General features: G+C 40.1%; 7 protein-coding genes across 7 annotated transcripts; 2 read left to right on the forward strand and 5 right to left on the reverse strand.

Annotated features, from left to right (window-relative positions):
- Positions 1 to 876, reverse strand: LOC145701081 (uncharacterized). The gene is made up of 3 exons (XM_081778309.1): positions 630 to 876; positions 349 to 527; positions 1 to 246 (listed from the first exon to the last, which is right to left on the reverse strand). Exons 1-3 carry the CDS (start codon positions 874 to 876, stop codon positions 103 to 105), a joined length of 570 nt encoding a protein of 189 aa, XP_081634435.1. The 3' UTR covers positions 1 to 102.
- A 5462-nt stretch (positions 877 to 6338) lies between these two features.
- Positions 6339 to 7800, reverse strand: LOC145704352 (uncharacterized). The gene is made up of 3 exons (XM_081781804.1): positions 7598 to 7800; positions 6675 to 6817; positions 6339 to 6630 (listed from the first exon to the last, which is right to left on the reverse strand). The coding sequence occupies exons 1-3, from the start codon at positions 7672 to 7674 to the stop codon at positions 6374 to 6376; spliced, it is 477 nt and encodes a 158-aa protein (XP_081637930.1). The 5' UTR covers positions 7675 to 7800; the 3' UTR covers positions 6339 to 6373.
- Positions 7801 to 8661: 861 nt separating this feature from the next.
- Positions 8662 to 9741, reverse strand: LOC145701082 (uncharacterized). Its single transcript, XM_081778310.1, has 2 exons — positions 9550 to 9741; positions 8662 to 9159 (listed from the first exon to the last, which is right to left on the reverse strand). Exons 1-2 carry the CDS (start codon positions 9739 to 9741, stop codon positions 8662 to 8664), a joined length of 690 nt encoding a protein of 229 aa, XP_081634436.1.
- A 4731-nt stretch (positions 9742 to 14472) lies between these two features.
- LOC145702989 (uncharacterized) lies at positions 14473 to 15025 on the reverse strand. Its single transcript, XM_081780290.1, has 2 exons — positions 14827 to 15025; positions 14473 to 14765 (listed from the first exon to the last, which is right to left on the reverse strand). The coding sequence occupies exons 1-2, from the start codon at positions 14985 to 14987 to the stop codon at positions 14588 to 14590; spliced, it is 339 nt and encodes a 112-aa protein (XP_081636416.1). The 5' UTR covers positions 14988 to 15025; the 3' UTR covers positions 14473 to 14587.
- Positions 15026 to 16694: 1669 nt separating this feature from the next.
- LOC145705398 (uncharacterized) lies at positions 16695 to 18199 on the forward strand. The gene is made up of 5 exons (XM_081782861.1): positions 16695 to 16950; positions 17024 to 17611; positions 17654 to 17810; positions 17858 to 17990; positions 18030 to 18199. Exons 1-5 carry the CDS (start codon positions 16714 to 16716, stop codon positions 18181 to 18183), a joined length of 1269 nt encoding a protein of 422 aa, XP_081638987.1. The 5' UTR covers positions 16695 to 16713; the 3' UTR covers positions 18184 to 18199.
- A 68-nt stretch (positions 18200 to 18267) lies between these two features.
- On the reverse strand, positions 18268 to 19629 carry LOC145705399 (small ribosomal subunit protein RACK1-like). Its single transcript, XM_081782863.1, has 4 exons — positions 19387 to 19629; positions 18996 to 19340; positions 18598 to 18897; positions 18268 to 18551 (listed from the first exon to the last, which is right to left on the reverse strand). The coding sequence occupies exons 1-4, from the start codon at positions 19564 to 19566 to the stop codon at positions 18423 to 18425; spliced, it is 954 nt and encodes a 317-aa protein (XP_081638989.1). The 5' UTR covers positions 19567 to 19629; the 3' UTR covers positions 18268 to 18422.
- A 617-nt stretch (positions 19630 to 20246) lies between these two features.
- Positions 20247 to 22369, forward strand: LOC145702988 (uncharacterized). Its single transcript, XM_081780289.1, has 5 exons — positions 20247 to 20415; positions 20523 to 20717; positions 20763 to 20889; positions 20933 to 21115; positions 21294 to 22369. Exons 1-5 carry the CDS (start codon positions 20314 to 20316, stop codon positions 21425 to 21427), a joined length of 741 nt encoding a protein of 246 aa, XP_081636415.1. The 5' UTR covers positions 20247 to 20313; the 3' UTR covers positions 21428 to 22369.
- The last annotated feature ends 34 nt before the right edge of the window (positions 22370 to 22403 follow it).

Raw genomic sequence — 22403 nt, forward strand, 5'->3', positions numbered from 1 at the left:
TTTTGATCGCTTATTTTATTAATGACTTCAGTCAAGCCACGTTGAACATCAATATGTTGAAGTACAGAAAAAAGTTATAATTAACGATTCGACCCCGGCAATTTACGGTGATTGAGCGGAATCTTCTGATTTGTAAACAAGCGGCCCGTGGTAATTGGAACTCAACAGGCTTTTTTCTATGTTAGAGATGAAGCAGTGCTCGCCGAAATCGTGGCGGCAGGACTCGATTGTGGAACCATATGGGAGCTGAATGGTAAAATAAGGGTGTAACAAACAATGTTGACTGTTGAAGAAATGTGTGTTTAAAAATTGGGACTACCAATATCTACTTTCAAAAAGACAATTTACCTCGGCGCAGATCTCGCAGAAAAAATCCAGGTGAGGGACACCCTTAAGTCGTTTGAAATCAACACATTGGAAATTTGGTAGTAGACTGTCTTCTTCGACGCCAGAGCCGTAGGGACGTCTGCGTCTTCTGAAAACTTCAAGGGCAATCTCCATGTCTTTCTTGCCCTTGTTTATCCTTGCTGAAAATATGTTAAAAAAACCGTTAGCGACGTTTTTAGACCGTAAATTATTATTTATCCCGCCCTTAATTAGTCCCTCTTTCATTTATAATATCTACATACCCATGTCTTTAGTCACCATCTCCGTAAACGTCTCGTAGTCATACTCGCCCCTGAGTGATTCGGGAGTCAATTCGACGCTCAATTCTCTTCTTCCTCGATTTGCTACTTTTTGAATGGGTAATTCAAATGTGGGAAAGAGCTCTTGAATCGTCTCTGCATATCCTTTTACGAGAGATACGTAGTTTTCAGAACATCGTTCTAGCGCTTGGTTTTTCAATAATTCGAAAACTGCGAAATGAATTTTCATTTTTCACTCACTAAAATCTCAATTTTGTTTCCGATTCTCAAAGTTATCAATTCTCATTTCCGATCAAACAAATCACGGACAAGCTGACCCTGAGGTCGGAAACTCACAAACAAGAAACTTCCCAAATGGCCAATATTTATTCTTCTCACGTGGTCGCCCAGGTTCTTTCGCGACTCAAGAATAAGAATCTGTCAGTGAAAAAGAATTTCATGTAACAAAAAGGATTCTTTGAGGGATGGAATTTTTCTAGCGCAAAAAACGTGTAAGAAGATAACATTCTTTCCCAAGATAAATTCATTCATATTTTCGAGGAATTCGAAATTCGAAAAGATTTTTTAAGTCAAGCTTCACTTTGAGCTTATAGCCATTTTTGTTTTCAAAAATTTTTCAATTTTAATTTATAATTATAAAACCGATAGAACTGTCCGGAAAACGACAGTTCTGCTAATTTATCTGGACTCCTTCCAGTTCAATAACCGGAATAGAAATAGACACTCGGTGTTTTCTTAGTGAAAGCATTGTGGTATGCACTCGACAACGCAGATTCATTTTTTATTATTTCAAACTATAAAAGGCACATATCCCTCTTTACAATTCAGAATTCTAAGTTGTTCTATGAGAGTATTCCTTTGCCTTTTTGCTTGTCTCGTCGAGTCAGTCAGATTCCATGAAAACAGCGTTTCGAAACTTTATGAGCTAAATACGTTCTACATTTACTGTTTCATGCGTGAGTACAGTTCATGGTTTCTTTGTTGATTTATCATTTCCAGGATTTGGAGTAAATCATAGTCGGGAATTAATCGAGATGGAGGAAATCGAAGATCTGTGCGGTGGTCTTCTTGCAGATCGAATTCGACATCAGTCAAAAGGGTAAATCGAAAGTTAAAAAATGCTTTCAAAAATAATGTTTTCAGGCGATTGAAAGGAGCTCTAAAATCATTCCAGCAATCTTACCACCATGGCGCAACCTCTAACTTTGGTTTTATTGGCAATTTTCTGAAATAAAAGCTTCCGGACGGCTAATCACATCCTCCGAATCGGAAATTCACTCACTGAATAGAACAAAATCGACAATCTTGAACCCATTTAACGAAGTCTTACGGGCAAACTTAGACAAACTTTGTTTATAATATAATATAATATAATATACAGACAAAACGGACAATTCCGGAACGGGCAATTCCGGAGATTTGAGGGAAATCGGTAAAAATTTTGTAAACGCACAATTCCGGAAATTTCAGACAAAAAATTCAACTGAGAGGTCTATTTTGTATATAGGACCACCTTTTCGCGAAATATTACGAAGAATTTTCAGAAAAGAAATGAGAGAAGGGTCAAAAAAGCCATGAGTAGCACTAAAAAAGCCCATTTTCTGGTTGACACCCTTAAAAAGGCACTTTGGAAGCAAAAAATTTTCAATTAGAATTCGGACAATTCCGGAGATTTGGCGCTTTTCCCCGAAAAAAAAACTTCCGGAATTGTCCGTTTTGTCTGTAATATAATATAATATAATATATTATAATATAATATAATATAATATAATATAATATAATATAATATAATATAATATAATATAATATAATATAATATAATATAATATAATATAATATAATATAATATAATATAATATAATAAAGTTGAGTTGAACTTTTTTTGCCAGATCCATCGAGCTATCCAATTTCTTACGATTACAAAAGGTCATTTTGCCCGAAACGATCGTCTATGATGTGGTCTGTCGCTCACGTTAGCTGCTGTAGGTAGTCCTTAGGTTCTTCCGACTGCGGTTTCTCAATATTCTCCAGAAAGGAATCAAGTCAGAGTTGATTGATTTTGTTGATCAGTGAATTTATTGGATCGCCTCAATTTATGCACGCCAAAGTGGAAGAATGTTCAATTCAATTCAAATCGAGGTGAATAAAAAATCAAAAGGCGCATTTTTTCGGCGATGAGACAAAGCGATAAAATTCAAGAGGCGAAAAACAACGTGATGTTCGTGGCAAGATCGAGATACTGTCGTTGTACAATGTACACGATTTTCTTTGAGAGTGAACAAAGGGTCATCATTTTGAGCTCAATTTTCGATGTCTAAAAAGAAAAGAAAAAGGAAAAAAAAGGTTCAAACGTAAACTCGAATAGAAGGTTTGCGTTACTACCGCATAAGTTCTGTAAGAACTCCGGCCTACAACATTTTAGACATTTAATCTCAACGTTTCTTGTTTGCGAAAATGTCCTTGCTGGAAATGCCAAGACACCGAGGACAAAATTGGCTCTCAAGAGTAGACGCAAGAGTAAATTGGATTTTTTCTGAGATTTTCGAGATTGTTGAGATTTTCGATCTATGTTTTCATTAATTTGAAACTCGAAGGGAGTTTGAGATTGTCTAAGATAAATTATGTAATCGACGGCGAGACAGATTGTTAAATTGCGATTTGTCACGTTTCTTGAATCGTTCAAAGCAATTTAAATATTTTAATATATTTCGCAATATTATGCCAATCAGCGCTTCTTCGCTTCGTCTGAACTTTGATTGGATTAGTTTCTTTCAAGTTTGTTTCCCCTATTTTTAGCAGGAAAAAGGTAAATTCTTGTAACACTCGCCTCTTGAATTTTTGCATCGTTCAGCCCTTCGAAACTCCTTTTTCTCGTAGTACTAAAGTAGCAATCAACAACACGCCTAGCCAGAAATTCCGCGTTGGTTCGACTCAATTGCACTCAAATTTTCACTCACGAATGACGACTGTTTTAAGTGATGCTCTCTTTTGTTCTCGAGTAGTTTTTTCGTGTTTTAGCACAATATATTTTAGCTATATAGATTTTAGAAATGACATGTACTTCTGTTTTAGATAAAATTATAGCGACTTTATTAAAAAAATTCCCTTATAATCTGGGCTCGGCAACCTGTGCAGATACCTGAGTCAGGGTCGAAGGAGCTGAAATGAAAAGCCGCGCAGCGGCTTTTTTTTAAACGAAGCCGCTTTGCGGCTTCGCGAATATTCCCATTAAAATCTATAAAAAATTCTAGCGGAGGAAAAAACGAGCCAAAAGAGCCCTTTTTTGACGAGATGGATCGTAAAACGGAAATTCAGATTCCAAGGTTGGAATCTGTTGAAAATGCCCCTGGCATCTCCTTGGTAATGACCAAACATGAAACAATAAATGGCCTCGTTAAAACATTTTTTACTAACCACTTATTATCGTTTTCTCGCTGAGTTAATCACAAAAGATTATGACTCGGCCAAGACGGATTGAAGCAGAGACTGATTGATTCTATAAACAACGAGAATCAAATATTCAAAACGAAGATTGATTTTCAAGAAAATAATTTCAAATCAAGTAAATGATGAATTTGTTTGTTTTTGTTATTACAGAATCACTGCTACTGGCGGAGAAAAGCCTCGTTTCTGGAGAATCTAATGATCCTGGGGATTATGCTTATTACGAAAGTAGCAATTACAGGAAAGAATTTTTGCAAGATAAAAACCATAATGTAAGAGGCAACGAATTCGAATATAAATTTTATATTATTTAAATGATTGGTTTATTTTAAATAGGATTCACCGTTCTGTAATTAAAAGTGACGTTTAATGAATATTTTTGAATCTTGATTTATCATCATATATAAAATTCTTGAAAAGTGACAGTAGCTATTCATATTCGTACTACTCTTCTGAAAACCTAACCGATTTGAAAATCGCCGATGCAGTCAATTGTACTCAGCAATGTGGAAGCAAAGAGGTACTCGAATTTAATTGCTCGATAATTAGCTCATGACAAAAGTAATTGAAACCTATCGTCGGTGTAAATAATGTTCGGAGATATCTTGTTTGTTTTTACCGTAATTTTCGAGCAATCAAAACAAGATCAAGTCCGATCAACAAAGGGTACCTAAGTAGAAGGCAATTAAGAAGAAAATAACGGGCTCTATTGGCTTTTTAGTTTTCGTGCACGACGATTTCTGAATCTTGGTATTTCACGATTTGTTGCATTTCGAAAGAGAATCGCTGCGACGGAAGCCCGGACTGCTTGTTTAAAGAAGATGAGGAGGACTGTGGCAATTTAGATGTCACAACGGAGGCATCTCCATCGACTAAGGATAACAGGGTGAACTTTTTGGATGATCTGACTTTTCAAATTTCGAACTCTAGTTCAAGAGTTTCAAATAACTATCTTTATTTATCATTACTGCTTGCTTTTTTAGATTTAGAATAAATGAAGATTGATTTTTTCTGTTTTTTGTTATTTTTAAAAAGGAAGAGAATACAGTAAGAATTACAGTCTGACAGGTTTCTTCGTCTTCCGGATGTTGTTTGGAGCTTTTCCTTTGTTTGGCTTTTCTTTCTTCGATTTCTTTGATTTCTTGGGCGCTACAGATTGAGCGAAAAGGTCTTCGAGTTCTTTGTCGGTGAGCGTTGTCTTCCTTGAGTTTTCAGCTTCCAGAGTTTTTCGAAGAGCCTCGGGTAGTTTCTTGGCTTTTTTGAAGTCGTTTTTCCTCTCAGGAAGGGGGACTGGGGTCGAAAAGAGGATTTTGAGCTTCATCGCATCGTTTGCTTCTCGGAAGTCTTTGCTTGGGACGAGCGATACGCCTTCAACGAGATGAAAATAATCTTCTGGCATCATCATCAGATCAGCTAGTCTTTCGATGAGCTTTGGATCTTCGCGGCAGAAAAAGTGATCAGTCGGTGGCAAATGGTTCCAGTTGTCGCCCCAAGGAGAAGTTGATTTCCGACAAAGACGTCCTCCCCATTGTTCTTTCATTTCTCCAAGGACAACTTCAGACGAATGGAGAGTTGGAAACTTGATGCAGCAGCCGCAGGAAAACTCCCAGATGACTCCGACGGTGGATTCGTGGACCAGGGTTTTGAGGTCGAAGTCGTGAGTTGTTTCTACGTCAACGAAGAAGAAATTGTAGTAATTGGCTTTTGGCATTTTTTTGTTTTTTTTTAATGTTTTGACACAGCACTGATTCTTCTTATACTGTTTGAGACTCAGTAGAGGCGCAACATGCACGCTGATTCGATAAGATAAGAAGAAGATAAGAAAGCCAGATGATAGTAGAGATGAAAGAGATTTAGTTACAGAATCTGTAGTACAGATGGTCGTAAATACGAGACAGGTGTTGATTCTGCAGACTTTTTGTGCTTGTAGTAAGCTTTTCTTTGATGATTTGAACAAAAAAATATGCCGATATGCGCCGACAACGGGAATCTTGATTTTACTTCCGATTAATCGATAGAAACAAGTGTTGAAATTGGAAATCTAACGATCAAAGCAAATAATGAAAGAACGACGAAAGAGCCTACTCAAAAACCATAATTATAAAGGCTAAATATTTGTATATAATTTTTTATTTCCTCAAGAAAATGAGAACCTTATTGGAAAATTTTGAAAGCTTTTGGAGGTTAACTTCGGAAAAACTACGAAAATGACACTAAAAATCAGTTTATTCATTTCAGAAACAGCAATTATTCGAGTCCTCATCAACTCTTCCCATCGTTCCTCAAAATCTCAGCGAAGGTCTGTACGCAGCTGGCCTCACTCGTTTGCCTTCCTTGTCATATTCCGGATAGCTGGCGGTTCTTCCCATCCCAGAGTCAACCTCTGAGCTCGTTGAATATTTCCGTGAATTTCGATTTTGCGATTTCGTCTTTTTGAAACTCACGATTCCTTTGCTCGATCTTCTCGTGTCTTTCTCCTCGCTCAAACTGATCGTTTTTCGCTTTGAATTTTCGAAAGCGTGAGAGTATTTCGGAGAAGCTGAAGAATAAAAATTACGAAATAAAGATGTTTACATTGCCAACCTTTCCAAGATTCATGTTCTTGAAATCCAGCTGGAGCTTTCGCAAGACTGGTATGTTTTTCAGGAGAAGGAACAGAGGGCAACTCACGCTGTTGAATTTCGTGAAGTTCGGACTTCTTCACGTGATTGTGATTTGTCGTCGTTCTAAAGGGGGATGAAAAAATGTCAAAAAAGAACTGAAATTTTTCTGTCAAAAAATGCCGTTTTATTAGGAGATTATCGAAACGACACCCTTATTTAATCCTTTCAAAACAGAGTTGCAAATTTGCTGAGCTGAGTGACCTGAGCTGGCTGAGTGAGCTGAGCAGTGGCTCAGCTCAGCTCAGCTCAGACAATTTTCACTCAGCTCAGCAAAAACAGTAAAACAGTAAAAAACAGCTCAGCTCAGCTCAATCAGCTCAGCTCAGCTCTAATTACGGTCCGCTCAGCTCAGCTCAGCTCAATGACCGCTGAAAAAGGCCAGCTCAGCTCAGAGAAATTTTTACTCAGGTCAGCTCAGCTCAGCTCAGAAAAGTTAATCAAAATTTGCAACTCTGTTTCAAAACGCTTCATTCATTAATTTGAAAGACAAAATAAGGGTATCACTTTCTAAAATTTTCTTTTTTTTTTGCCCTTCTTTTGAGAATATTCATTTTCAATTTCCATCAAGTGAAGAAAAAAATATGAAAAATGTTCTCTCAAAATTTTCTCAAAAGAAGCTGCTGGGGCTCATTAAAAAACGCTTTGCCCGAAAAGATCAAGTACTGGGCTTGTCCGGTTCATCTTATACCACCACAGCTTCGCGTAAAAGCTGCTCGAGAGTCAAGTTTTTAAAGAGCTCATTTACATTTTCTTACAACATCTTATCGCACCAACTTGTATCAAAAATAAATGCTGATGCGTAACTAACTGTCAAGAACAATTGGGGACACGTATTTGTAGTACCTAAATACTGGGCCGGTCGCCTTAAAGAGCTCCTGCTTTGCGGCTAGTTCTTTTTCGCGCAGGTGTCTTCGAAGCATCGCGACGATGCAAATCCCCAACAACAAAGTGGCGACTCCACCGCCGCCGAGAATAATATACAACGGGTCGATATCCAGTCCTAAGTGAGACAGTAGCTCTCCGAAACTACCGTTCTCCACTTCGTCTTATTCGAGTTTTTTTTCCAAGTCAGAAACCGATGAATCATCAAAAAGAGCATCTCTCAGAAATCAGTAAAAATCTCGTCCTGAATCTTCGTTAGCGCCATCAAGTGAGTTTTCTTCGTTGCTGAACCAACCAGGAGGTCTGATGATAATTTCAGGAGTTCCTCCAGCGCCGATTTGGCTTGGTGGAGGAGGTGCTTATTTAAGGATTTTAGGCTGTTCATCACACGTCATTTTTTTTAAAGGAAATTGGCAAACGAAGCCCCTTTCGTCAAATGAAGGGTCTTTTTTTCAAAGAAAAATCTCGTCTACACTCTAGAGTCTAGAGTCTAGACCAGAGCTGGAAAAAAGTATACTTCCCCTCGCCCTTCAAAAATCTGCAGGGCGCCCTTCATTCTTGAAGGGCGGTGAAGTGTACTTCACGCGCCCTTCAAAGCCCTGAAGTATACTTCAGCTATCGGTTCTTATCGAATTACTCCGCTCTTCATCTGCCACAATCAGCGTGATTTAAATCATGGCGCCTGAGAGCCAATAAGCGCAAAATTTGAAAAAATTCTGGCGGATGGATTCTGATGGCCGACAGAACCAAGTTAAAGTAGAGTGAAGGGCGGAAGGGCGGTTGAAGTAGAGGGAAGGGCGGAAGTACACTTCACGCCCTTCAACGCCCTGCAACGCCCTGAAGTATACTTCATGAAGTATACTTCATTCTGAAGGGCGAGTGAAGTATACTTTTTTACCAACTCTGGTCTAGACTAACGATTCTCAAGTCTGTTTAGGGTGATCGTCAAGACATCTGGAAAATCATTAATGTCATTCGTTATTTACAACCCTTATCTCCTTACCAGCAAATGTTAATAAATGTGATTATTTTACTTGGAACCACATGACAAATGAATCCATTCCTGGATGTTGATTCCATGGGTCGTGGCTTTCCGGTGCTTGTGGTTGCGCTGGCGGGGTCATCGGAATTGGGGCAAACGCGTTGGGGTCGAGCAAAGACGCATCAGGGCCTTGATACACCCAGCCCTGGGGATTAAGGTCTTCGGGATTAGGCGGGGCTACGTGTTCGTATTTTGGCTCTTCAGGGAGCGCCGCTGCTGACTTGAGTTTTAGTCTCGGGACGAATCCATTGCCAGAGCGAATGGCCACGCGCCCATCATGTCTTTTACGCACGTTTTGCAACCGTCGTGGAGGTCTATTTGCGTTGGAAGTTAGCTTCTCAGAAACCGGGCCGCCCGACGGAACTCTTATGTCTTTGCTGACAGCACTTTGTTTAAAAACGAAGCCAGCAGGCGACGTTGTCATTTTGTCGTTTTGATGAGAGGAGAAATTTGAAGGTTCAACAGTACTTTGGTATCGCAGCTAGAAATTGCGGTTGAGAGATAAGAAAAAGAAGTAGAAACTTGAAACGGGAAAATGCGAACCCACCCGGATCTCGAGGAGATATTAGAGGGCAAGATAAGTTGACGTGTAAGAAGACTTAGACGATAGAAGATACTATAGAAGAAACGAAAAGGATCTTCCGCTAAGGTTTATCCAAGAAATAGAAATGTAAGCAAAAATAGAAGGTTAAAAAGGATTAAACTCAAGAAAAAGAGGTGCATTTTTGGAGGACCAATAAGATTGCTGCATTTCGACTACTCGCCAATCAAAATGTTTTCCATAAAAATCAGTTCCTTTCCATGAAAATCTTGGTTCGGCTCGAAAATAAAGATGGTTATCTTCTTCTAAGAAAAATTGGCGCTTGCTTACCTTGAACTTATTATTGAGCCCTTCTCCATAATGGTCGGAATTAATTCTAATGCGCGCGACGTTGGTGGCAGTCACAAAGTGGGTTAGAGGCTTTGACTTGCCGCACAAGGAGATGACGTTATTCTTCTTATCTCTGTCTGGCGGTCGAAAATTTCCAGAAAATTTTTCTTGCTGACTATCGACCCGACCCATCTCTCGTGTTTTTAGCGCTAACGTGGAGGAGAGCGGTGGAGGGAAAAAAGGGAGGCTTATCGTTACACTTTTTCTGTTTGGTAAGAAAACGGATTGGAAATGGAGGATTACCGAATACGCTTGATTCAATTTCGAGAAAAGTTCATTTCGGTCACGTACAAATTTTCATAATTCGAAATGTTACTAGCTGCTTTTTTTGGAAAAAAATATGAATAAGGGGGTATCCAGCTTTACGGGCGAATTTCGAGAGAATGTCCCGAATTCGCCCGTTAAGGACCCCCGTCAACAATTTTCTAAAAATCTTTTTTCGGAATTTTAAAATTTTGACCCCGGAAATGGATTCTACGGGTGAAAGAACGATTTTGAGGCTTCATTTTTTGGGGGTCTATCTCGACTCTAACACCCTCAAAATCGCCTTTGAAAATTGAACTTTTTGACGAAAAACGACGAAAAAGTTCCAATTCAGCTATAATTTTAGACTTTTATTGGCCAAAAAGTGCTCCGAACAAGTTTTTATGATGTATTTAGCTTCCAAGGACACTTAGAAGCCAAAATATGGCTTTTTTGAAATTTTAGATTTTTTGGGGAAAATTGTTGACGGGGGGTCCTTAAAAAGGGGATCCCCTTATTAAAAATATATTAGTCTAATTGAGCATAATTGATTCTTCCGGAAAAGCCAACGGGAGATCAAATTAATGTTTTTTACCCCGTTTCTTTTATTTCTTCAATTTATGTACTTATTATCAAAATAAAATTTCATCGGCAATAAACTCGTCTCAAAATTAATGACGAGTTTGTTGCAAAACACTTGCATGCAAACATGATTGTCTTTGTCCAGCTATAAGTGAAAACAGCTTCGACCGTTTCCGAATTCGCGGCCCATCAATAATATCTAAGCTTTGAGTTGTACATCGACCATTCGTCCGATGGTTGAGTAATTGCAGTACGTCCAACGCAATCTTAATTGGAGTCGAATTATCGAAAAGTAAGTTCGATAATTTAATATTCATAATTGTCGATTGTTTATAATTGGGATTTTAGACTTTATCCTGAAATCCCATTTTTTGTTTTTGGACAAGGAAAAGATAACGACTTTATTGAGTACTTATGAGCTTTCTTGAACGTGGTTCTTAATTGGGCTCAATTTAGCAAACGCTCTTGATGACTAAATTACAATTGAAGGTAAAACAATTCTTATGCTATTTCGAACAGGCTGCCAGTCAGAACTGACTTTGCAACTTTGCCAATGGATAAGGATGAGTTATGATTGAATACGGCTAGGGTTAGGGTCGAGAAAATAATAAGAAACGACGGCTATCATCATTGGAAAATCTCCACTGGCTAAAGAAGTAATATATATAATATATGTAATATATGTATAATATTTTCTTCGATCTCAAAAAAATGTAAAAATATATAAAAAATAATCGAATTTCAAACTTATGGTTTTTGATTTTTATCATATAAACTTTCTTCAATGAATTTTGTAAATCTTAATTTTTACTTCTGCTTGTGTAAATCTGACTCTTTCCTTGACTCTCTTTCCCTTTGGAGCTTCAATTTCCCACTCGCACTGTGTTTTCGCATGAATTGTATCAGGAAAATACGGGCTTGTCAGATACTTCCAGCTCTTCCCATTTGCTATGAACTTCGCCGCCTGGCAAGGGGTCCCTTCGACTCCCGATAGAAGTAAGAACAGTGTCTCTAGAATTCTCATATTCCAAAAAACGGTTATGAAAAATTCTCAAATTCGAAGAAAATTAGGCTTTAGAAGACTTGTTTTTGGTGGATCGTGAGCTGGCCCCTGCGGATTCGAAGATGCTTCTCAAAAATAACCAACGCTCCTTATTTTCAGAATTTCAAGAAAATATTTAACTGGACCTCCCCTCGGGAAATTCAGCATCTAAAAGGCATGAAAACACGTGCTCAACTGCTCTCTGTGTGTCCTACTCAAGAATTGAAAGCTGTAAGTGTCAAGAACCGTCAGTTTTGTTTTAAAGAACGTCTGAGAAACAAACTGATGACGGTGCTAGAATCATAAAGATCTCACTTGTCCAACACGTCTTGTGGTTCGACTCAAGCTCAAGGAGAATCATTTTCTAGGGATGGATCAATAAAGCGTCTGCTGGCCATTTTGAGTCATGAAAATTCGAATGTTTGGAATTCTGAAAATTGCGCCCTGGAGATGGAAGCAGCGGCCATTACGGGATGATTGGGGCGGGAAATGGGCTGGATTATTCAAGTGAACGAGTTTAGATATCGCAAAATAAGGGACAAGATAAATACAGATATTTGATGTTCAGGAGAAAAGCCACTTAATTTCCGGTAAGTTTCTGAATAAATTACAAATTCCGTCAAAACGTCCATCAAATTATTATTAGTAGTTTTATCCTGTTTGAACTTACGCGGAAGACATCCGATCAAGCCAATGAACGTGACAGTAATCTGATTAGGAAATGAGTTTTCATCGATAATCGTATTATATAAACGACGAAAATTAATAATGATCTCAGAGCGTTATTGAGAGAACAATGAAAATGCAACTTTTGAGTCTGTTTTTGGCCGTTTCTTTTGCTCATATCGGCCTTTTTTCTTCGCTCGGACCAGATTTTGGTGGGAAGCCTAAAGAAATGTGCAGGTAACAAAGCTGTTTTTCGTATTTTCAACAGTCATTAACGCTTTGATTTTCAGAAGTCTTGGGTTTTTGCCAGGAAAAAAGACCCAAACTCGACTAAAAGGTAAAATTTATTCAATTTTTGTTGCCAAATGATGATTTAGGGCTATTTCACTACTGCAAATATATTCTTCAGAAAGGATAAAAAATTCTTAATTACACCAAAACTTGGAGAATCGGAGAATAAAGGTTTTAAAATCTGGTTAAAAGTTCGTTTCTTTTTTTCCGTTCGATCCACTTAAATTTGCTCCCTATAATTTTCGCGCGCTATTTTCTCAACTAGGGGTTGAGTGGAACACAGTCGGTGTTTGATCTGTTTGCTTCAATGTATCGAAAATTGGCGGGTGGTACGGAATTCGCGAATTCTCGCTGCCACCCGGTGCTTTTTAGACTTCCCGCTACCTGGGAACGAGGGGGCTAAGAGCAGTGGTTGCTCGGCGGCAGCGCTGATAACAGAATACGTCCCGTTTTCTTTTAAAATGCAGGTGTTCTGGAATTTCTTTAGAAACGTAATAGCTCAGTCATAAGAAAAATATATAAATGTATTTTTTATTGTGTTTCCTCTCAGGCATAATTTATATGACTCACGTCGTCACTATCGACGATAGTTTTACGAAGCGCTCTGAATAGAGGAAAGAGAATCGTAACTAGATACTAACTAGAAAACAAAAACTTGTGAAAGGATGTTTCTTGACGAGTTTGTTGTTTCCTACGGTGATTTTGGAAAATGTGACAACTGTAAACGGTTTGTCTCGTTTTCTTTGAGGAAAAAGTTAAATTATTAATAAAGAGCGGTTGAAGAAACTGCTTTAATAAAAGGAAAAAGATTCTGCAGGAAGTGCAGGGATACTCAATATCCGACATCTATGGCCGACTTTAAAAATTCAGACGCAAGGTTTAAATGCCGTGCTCTTTTTTCGGCATGTGGGGCGAAAAATCTTTCTTATCGAGAGTGCATTGTCGGTTCTTGTTGTGAGGCCGCCTTAAAAATGAATCCTGAAATGGATCTTCCAAGCGGTTCATATCACGGTTTGCAATTTTATAATATTTCGTTTCAATTATTAATTAGATTTACACGAGGAGCGTCAACTGGTCAATAAAATATTCGACAATGCCAGGAACGAGATGGAGTATACCAAGGGAAAAGTCCTTAGCGCTCAGATTTCGCTGTGCAATGCAAAATCCGACTTGAAAGAGTCTGAGCGACAGCTAGAAATTGCTAGAAAAGAAGTCAAAAATGCAGAGGACGCAGTTATTAATGAAAGAATGAAACAAATAAGCGCTAAACTATTTTTGAAAAAGGTCAAAAAACGAGTTCTTCTTGTCACCAGAGCTGCTGTAGATGACTCAGGTATTAATTCACAATTCTCTTAAAAAAAAACATAATACAAAGACGATGAACCTTCTCATAAAAAGACAAAGCAAGATATGGAGAGCAAATCACAGTGCAAGCTCTGTTTCTTCCCCTTCGACGACGAGCATCCTGAAGCGGTCATTATCCCGTGCGCCCATAAATTTTGCTTCAAGTGCATCTCCCAACTACCACAAAAAACTTGCCCAAGCTGCCGCTCCCCGTTCTCAGAAAATAATGTTTACAGAGTTTACTGATTCAGCCTTATTTTCCTCGTAATTCCAAAATAAAAACTAAAATCTCATTTTCAAATTCTGCTGATAAGATGCTTTTTGGTTTCTCAAGTTCCATGAAATTCGATATACATTCGGAAACGTTAGATAACTCCTCGAAATCCAGCAAAAAGAGCGCTCACCTGAAGGCCCTTTCGTTTTCGCATTCCAGCGCATTCCGTCTTCTTGTAAAATTTCTTACATAAACTTACATCCTGGAAACAAAGCCAATTGACCCGGGTAAATGGTTTTGGGGTTTGGGGATGAGTTTGCTGTTGCGGAAGATAAGCTTGTTGAGATCAAGAGATAAATATGAGAGTAGTTTCTTATGTAAGAGTCTTTCATCACGTGAGTTTTACTGTGCCTTACGCCGATGAAAAAAAAGGATTTTTGAAATTGTTTTATAAAACATTTATTCGATAAATTATCTGTGCTGATTGATTTAACTTGTTTTCAATAGAATAATAGTTTCAATAATAAATAATGATGGTATCGTATGGAGGAACAGTCTAGTGTACTTTCAAGTTGAAAGTCAGTGAGTTGAAATTATTAACTTTCGAGGGTACGCTTGTTGAAAAGCCTGGCGAGGATGAGTGCCATTGAGCTGAGGAAGAGACACGCGCCGGCGATCACGAAGGTGACGCGGAAGTCCCCGAAGTGGTCGATCAGCATCCCGTTCAAAATTGGAAACGAAAACATGCCGCCTATCGCAACCATAGCGTTTATACTAGGAAAGGGGGTTGGTTTCGTTGAGGGGTCTCTTCCTTGATTTCAAGAAGTCTTTTTACCTGAGAACGTTGTTCATATTCTTGACGTGTGTAAACTCACAGATGCAGGACATCGTGGTTGGAACTGGAATAGCATAAATGATGCCATAAATTGCCGCCCAAATACAGTAAGAGAGATAGTCAGAAATCGTTATAAGAGCCAGGGCATTCATGACAGCCATTAGGATGAAGAATATGATCGGGAGAATTGAGCCACCTCTTTTCTTTTTGAGAAGTTTTAAAGACCATAATTGTGCATTTTGTTTATATACTTAGCATTTTATGGGTAAGATATTTTTCTGAGAAAAGACTTATATTTATCTTAGCAATAGTTTTGACCGTATTAAGCACTACCTAGTAGCTATCATATCTTGCGAAATTCAAATTTTAAAACCTTTTCCTGAACGAATTTCAAACTTGCAATTTGCCCACCTATGGGCCTCGCAAAAATATCCACAACGTTGATCAAAAGAACAACCATCGCTGGCTCGTAACCACTCAGCCCGATGCTTTCAGCATATGGGACGAAGAATGGAAATTGCGCAGTTTTTCCGGAGAAATTCAAGAGCATGGCGATGCAATACAGTATGACGGAGAACGAGAAGATTTCGCAGATCGAATCTGGCTCGGAGTTTTTCTTTTCTTCCTTCGACTGTTGTTTTTCTTTGAGACAGATCGCGGCGATGAAGAGGTTTAGGAGCATCCCAGCGAGTATCAGCATCGCTTGGCCTTTTTTGGTTCAAATACTGAGTTGTAGAAGATTATCTTTCTGTTCTTTGAGCCCGTCCCTGTAGAATATCTGTACAAAATAAATCTCCAAAGCAGTGGCAGCGCCGAAGCCCCCACTGGTGTCCCAACCATTCCAATCGAAATTGCTAGTGCTCGTTTCTCAGCTGTGACGTTTTGAGATAGAATTGAAATTGACCGAACCCGGAAGATTCCAAGCGAAAATCCTAAGATGGCGATTCCGACGGAAAGAGTTGTAAGCGTGTTGGCAAGGTAGGCAGTAATAGCGCCGATGAAAGAGATGACAGAGGCGAGAAAGAGGACTTTCTGCCCGTAAGATTGGAGGAATTTGGAAGTAAAGGCGCCACACTGCATGCTTGTAGCCAAAGCACTGAAGATAACAGCGACCTACAGACCTGAGATAAGGGCACTTTTCATTGAATCTACCTCGGCGTTGTTGACATTAAACGTAGCCTGCCATGGTGAATACATAATCGACAACGACTTCAAAAGACCACCATAAAAGAAGTGAACAATAAACATGCCGATTATACATTTCCAGTTTTCAACTGTCAGTTTTTCTTCTTTCGTTTTTTCATTGTTGTTTTCCAAATCTTTCTTTTCCTCTTCCGATTTTGGGATTCTTAATTTTTCTCAAATAAATTCTCAATTTTATTTTAATTAAAGTTTTTAATGATCCCAATCTTTAATTTCTGTGTGCCTTCCTGTTTCTCTGACAAGTAAAGTTTCTCTGCCATATTTTGACGTTTATTTTTTCTGACGGGTTTGTTCGTGGATAAGTCTTTATCTGATGAGTAATCTATTTCTTCCTTTTATCGAACGCAAGATTGCGCGAGTGCGTCTCCCGCGCAAATACAAAAACGTGCCCCAATCTTCAAGTTGTTGCGTAACAATTAAGGGCCTCCGCGATGGATTAACTTGAGTTGGCCCTTGGTCAAAATAACGCTAGAAAATCATCAACAAATATCATTTTTTCTTCAATCAACGCAACACTGTAATAATGACCATTTGCGTGACTGTAAAATGATGCCCGTACGTAAGAAAAGAGCTCTAGAAAGCCACGAGTCCAGAATATAGCTTATCACGTCTATTCATCCTCTTTCCTCGCAGGTGTGATCTCACAATTGTAAAACATCATCCCTTTTTCTCCCTATTCTTTTGATGAGAAGCCTTTTCTCCCTCCCTGGATCAAATTATGAAACGCTCGATGAAGAGATTTCGGAAATATCAGAGATTGTCGATATCAGACTTCGATTGAAGCAAAAAATTGGAATCAAGGATGAAGAACTTTCACCACTTGCGGAAAGAATGAAGAATTTTGAGTTTCTATCAGAATGGAAATTTCTATTTTGTGATGGAATTGCCGATTTTATTTTCCTGGTTTTTTGTTTTATTCAGGCTTGGGTTCGGCAACCTGTGTAGATTTGAGCCTGACTCAGGTTTCTACTCAGGTTTCTGAGCCCAAATTCAGGCGATTTTTACTCCTGATTCGTCTCTTTTTCTTCCCATTATTCTTTATCTCCTGGTCACCATCATTGGAAAAGGATTCTTGAAGATAAGAGATTCTTCTGCCGAAAGAAAAACGCTCTATCTTCAAAAATACTACGAAAAAATCATCAAAGATGTTGATAAACAAGCTTCAGCAGCAGAGAGAAGAAGGACAGAAAGAAACTTTTACGTACTTAATTTGGAGAGACACAGAATGGCCTTCGAAGAAACTTTCGTTCATTTTCAACGAGTAACTGCTATTCAAATCACTTTCTTTTGGACCTTCCTACTTTATATTTGCAAAATAACTAATGACTCTTTGAAAATTTGGCTGGTTATTCCGCTGGATTTGAGCGTCATCATTCTCTTTCTCGCGTTTTGCTGGAAACTGACAATTTGGTCCCTCCGCTTGGCTATTTATCTGACCTTTTACATCTACGCCTTTTTTGAAACGCAAGTCAGAATCCGAACGAACATTGCTTTCATGCTTTTCAACCTTTTTCAACTCGCGAATTCGTTTTGCTGGATCGGAATTGTCGCAAATTCCGTTCCTCAAACATCCGAAAGTTCGGTAAGAAACAAATAAGACTTGAAAACAAGTAATCTTCTTTAGTTCGCGCATATTTTCTTTGCCGCCATTACAGTCATTCTCGTCCACTTCATTATTTCGACAAGCTGCACTTTCTTGAATCACGTGGGCGAAAAGACATCCCTCAAGACGGTTCTTACTCGAGGAATCGGGTATTCGATTTCGTGGCCTTTTGGCCTAGGTATGATTTCTGTCCTGATTCTAGTGCAAAAACCGTCATTTCTTCAGTGAAATTCGAGGAAATTGAAGATGTCAGCGTCGCAGTCCGAGTTGAAATCATGAAAGGTCTCGGGATGGCCCTCCTTTTGTCGAACCCTGGATTCTTTCTCTTTTCCGAATGCCTCTTTCTCATCATTTCACGGTAAAACCCTCCTTTTCCTCTAATTCTAACGCTGTGAAGGTCCTTCCAAAGCACACTAAAAGGAGAAGACAACCTCAAGATCTACGAAGAACTCAAGAAACCATCCCTTGGATTCCTCGCCTTTTCATTTTCTTTGATAATCCCTGCGATGATCTATTCCTGCTTGCTTTTTGCCATTCATTCAACTGCATAAAACACGAGAAACAACAATCAAGAAAAACGATGAAGCTTTTCTTTGGCGATTTTTTTGTTAAAGATTCGCTCTTGCGAGGAACACTTTTTATTTTTTTTAGTAAGACATCCACTAGCAGTATGTGGGGAGCTGTTGTCACGACAGGAACACCAAAAGAGGTGCTCCTGGCTTTTGCACGACAGGCGCGCAAGTAACAGTGTTGCCACAGAAAACTGCTTGTATTCGACGTCGTTATCCTTTTACATGACAGAGCGGATGGACATGGACCAGACTCGGATCTGGCCGTCGTTGTAGCCAGAGAAGAGGGTCTGACCATCGCTGGACCAGCAGAGGGAGATGCATTCGGCTCGGCCACCGTCGGCAACGACCTGAAAAGGAACGGTTGGAAAGAGCTGGAAGAATATTCTAAATTACCTCGGGTTTGAGCTCATCAACGAGGTTCTTCTGCTCGAGATCCCAGATCTTGATGATGCCGCCAGCAGCAGCGCAGAGCCAGTATCGGTTAGGAGAGAAGCATAGAGCGTAGATCTCGTCGCCGGCCTCGAGGGTGTGGAGGGGCTTGGCTTCCTCGCTTCCGATGTCCCAGAGCTTGGCCTGGCCGTCTCGGCCACCGGAGGCACAGAGGGAACCGTCGGGGGAGACGTTGACGGTGTTGAGGTAGCCGGTGTGGCCTCGGTAATCTCGCTTCAGCTTGCAGTTGGTAAGGTTCCAGACCTGAATTCAAGCAATTAGAAAACTCTTAAAATCATAGAAATATTTTAAAATAATCACAAACGGCTATTTCTTTTCAAATACTGAAGATTAAGTTTTACCTTGACAAGCTTGTCCCAGCCAGCGGAGACGATGACGGGAGTCTGGGGAAGGGGCGAGAATCGGACGCAGGAAACCCACTCGGTGTGGCAGTTCTCCTGGATGGTGAACTTGCAGACACCGACGGTGTTCCAGAGCTTGATGGTTCGGTCTCGGGCGGCAGAGAGGATCTGTCGGTTGTCTGGTGAGAAGGAGACGGAGAGGACGTCCTTGGTGTGGCCGACGAATCGTCGAACGGTGTTGCCGCTGGCGAGGTCCCAAAGTCGGAGGGTGGCGTCCCAGGAGCCGGAGAGGGCGTACTGGCCGTCGGAGCTAACCTCGACGTCAGAGACGAAGTGGGAGTGACCCTAGAGTTGGTTGAATCGAGAAGAATTTCGGGAAGATGAGTTTTACCTGCATTCGTCGCTTGGGAGTTCCGTAGGAGCCCTCCTCTCGGGTCAAGTGCCACATGATGATGGTCTTGTCTCGGGAAGAAGAGAGGAGCATGTCCGGGAAGATGGGGGTGGTGGCGATCTGGGTAACCCAGCCGTTGTGGCCCTTGAGGGAACCCTTGAAGGTCATTTGCTCAGTCATGATGGGCAAATTCGGTCCGGTACGGTCTGAAAAGATAGAATTTTAAGGAAGAAAAATTCACTCGACAAAACATTGAATTCTGTGCCAAGAATTTGATATGGCATTTAATGTGCTGCATTTAACAATATAGCAAGTTGATTTAGTCAAAAGAAGAAAGACACATTTGAAGCATTGCACGGCTTTTCCTTCGATATCGTTTTACAAGAACGTGGCAACTAATCACTAGAGTATCAGTCTAAGACGCGGGGAAATTTCTCTATGAAAGTCTTCTGAAAAAATCGACATTTTACTATTTTTCTATCTTTCTCATTTTGAAACTGAGGAATGGCGCGCTCCAATTGGCGGCGCAAGTGAAATGCGTAGGTGAGTCACGACGCATGCTCGCTCGATCGAACCATTCCTGCTAAAATTTCATTCCGCCGCGAAAATCACCAAGTTTTCGCGATTTACGCGAGTTCTAATAGAAATTCGATCCTTCACGAAACCTCGATCTTAATTTTTATCGAGAAATTCCCTCAAACATAAAAAATTGGTTCTTTTCCAAATTCATCTCGTAAAAACTCCAAAACAGAACCCTAATTAAACCCTTATTATCTGTCAAAACAGCATTTTCTTTGTTCTTCGAGTTTATAAACTGTGAAAATGCCCCTGGCGGAATCATCCAATTGCCGCCCGGCTCTTCAACACGTCGCTTTTCGTCTTCAATTTACGCTCGCTCCTCCGTAAATTTCAAGTTCTTGAGAAAACATGACGAAGAAGGTTATTGCTCTTTTTGACGTCGACGGAACACTGACTGTCCCAAGAAAAGCCATTACTCAGGAGATGCACGATTTTATGCAGGAACTTCAGGTACGGTAGACAAGCAAGAAAGTTGAATTGATGGAAAGCCGCTTGCGGCTTTTTTGGACGTTAAAAAGCCCCATTGAACCCTATGATTATCTAAATATTTCTGTTAGAAACACGTGACCGTCGGAATCGTCGGAGGAAGTGACTATAAGAAGATCACAGAACAACTTGGCGCTTGTTCCGATGTTCCAATCGAGAAAATGTTCAAGTACGTCTTTTCTGAAAACGGCCTCGTCGCGTTCAAGGATGGAGCGAAACTCGCGGAAACATCGTTTATTGAAAAAGTCGGCGAAGAATACTACCAGGTTCGAAATGAAAGGGATCGAAGCGGATCTTGATGCTGTATTCAGGACCTGACGAATCACATCTTCAAATTGATGGCCGACATCCGCATTCCAGTCAAACGAGGAACCTTCATCGAATTCAGAAAAGGAATGATCAACGTCTCCCCCATCGGTCGACAATGCAGCCAAGCTGGTAACTTTTACCCCTCAAGCAAACCATGAAAACATTTTTTCAGAGCGCGACGCATTCGACCAGTACGACAAAACGGCAAAAATCCGGCCGGCCATGGTCAGTTCTTTGAAAGAAAAGTTCGGCGACAAGCTTACTTTTTCTATCGGCGGACAGATCTCCTTCGACGTCTTCCCTACCGGATGGGACAAGACCTACTGCCTCCAGTTTTTGGAAGAATACGACGAAGGTAACCTTACTGCTCATAAGAGTGCTTTTTATGGAGTAGCCGCTTGCGCCTTCGAGTTAAAAATAAAGTTAGCCGCGCTTTCAACCTGTTTTGCTCGAAGGCGCACGCGGCTTCTCGATTTTCTCAGGCTCAGACTATGTCTCTATGGCATCTTTTTTCTCTTACAACCTGTTTTCAGTCTATTTCTTCGGCGACAAGACCTTCCAAGGCGGTAACGACTTCGAAATCTTCAGCTCCGAGCGAACAAAGGGCAACACTGTCACCTCCCCAGACGATACCAAAGCCCAGTGCACCAAGCTTTTCATGTCCTAAAAAGCTCTTTACCCATTCATTCTTCTTATTTCTGCCCTTATTCAATATCTCCTTTTCTATATCAGTAGTACTGTCAGGGCTGCACAATTGGCAAAAAATTTGGATTTTTCCAACCAACTGCCAATCCAATCCAACCCAAATTTTGCCAATCCAACCAAATTCCAATCCAACTCCAATTCCAATTGGAATTTGGCTGTCCAATTGGAAAACTCGTGCCAATTGGAAGCAAGATTCCAATTGCCGATTGGTCCGCCAAAAAAATCGGATTCTAATTGGAAAATTCAGTTTTTTTAATGAGTTCATTGAAAATAATCCTTTAAAATTTACAAACGAGAGAATTTTTAAAGCGAATCGGCATCGGGCATTCGGGGAAAAAGCGTTCGGCCGAGCATTCGGACAGCTTAGCTCCTAAAATTTGGCCGGGCAAGAGCGGGCATTTCGGACATTTGGGCAATATGAGCACTTTCGGGCAATTCGGCGCTTTCAGGCAGTTTGGCAAGCCCTCGCCGAAGAAAATTCCTAAATTTCGTTAATTTTTGCATTCTTTACAACTATTTTTGCCCTCTTGCTCCTCTAACTGAATCAAAAGTCCCTCGAAACTTATTTTTCTAGCCCTTATCTATCGAAAATCCCACCATCAGTCCAATTCTTTTGACTTAAAGATCGAAAATTATTGCCCAACTGGTCGTTTGAGGCACTGATTCAAGCATAATCTGGCATTTCCGCATGGAAAGAGGTGCTTCGATCCAATCATTTTGCCAATTTACCAATTGGCGACCAGTTGCCAATTGGACCCCCATTTTCCAATTGGAAGGGCTGTCCAATTGGACAGACCCTGATTTTCCCGCCTTTTTCCAACCAATTTACCAATCCAATCCAATTGGAATTGGAAACCAATTGGATTCCAATCCAATTGTGCAGCCCTGGTACTGTAACCGCTTTATATTCGGGAAATTGCAATAAAAAAATGCATCCT

Source organism: Oikopleura dioica, chromosome PAR (assembly GCF_907165135.1).
Source record: "Oikopleura dioica chromosome PAR, OKI2018_I68_1.0, whole genome shotgun sequence".
In the NCBI taxonomy this organism is placed as follows: domain Eukaryota; kingdom Metazoa; phylum Chordata; class Appendicularia; order Copelata; family Oikopleuridae; genus Oikopleura; species Oikopleura dioica.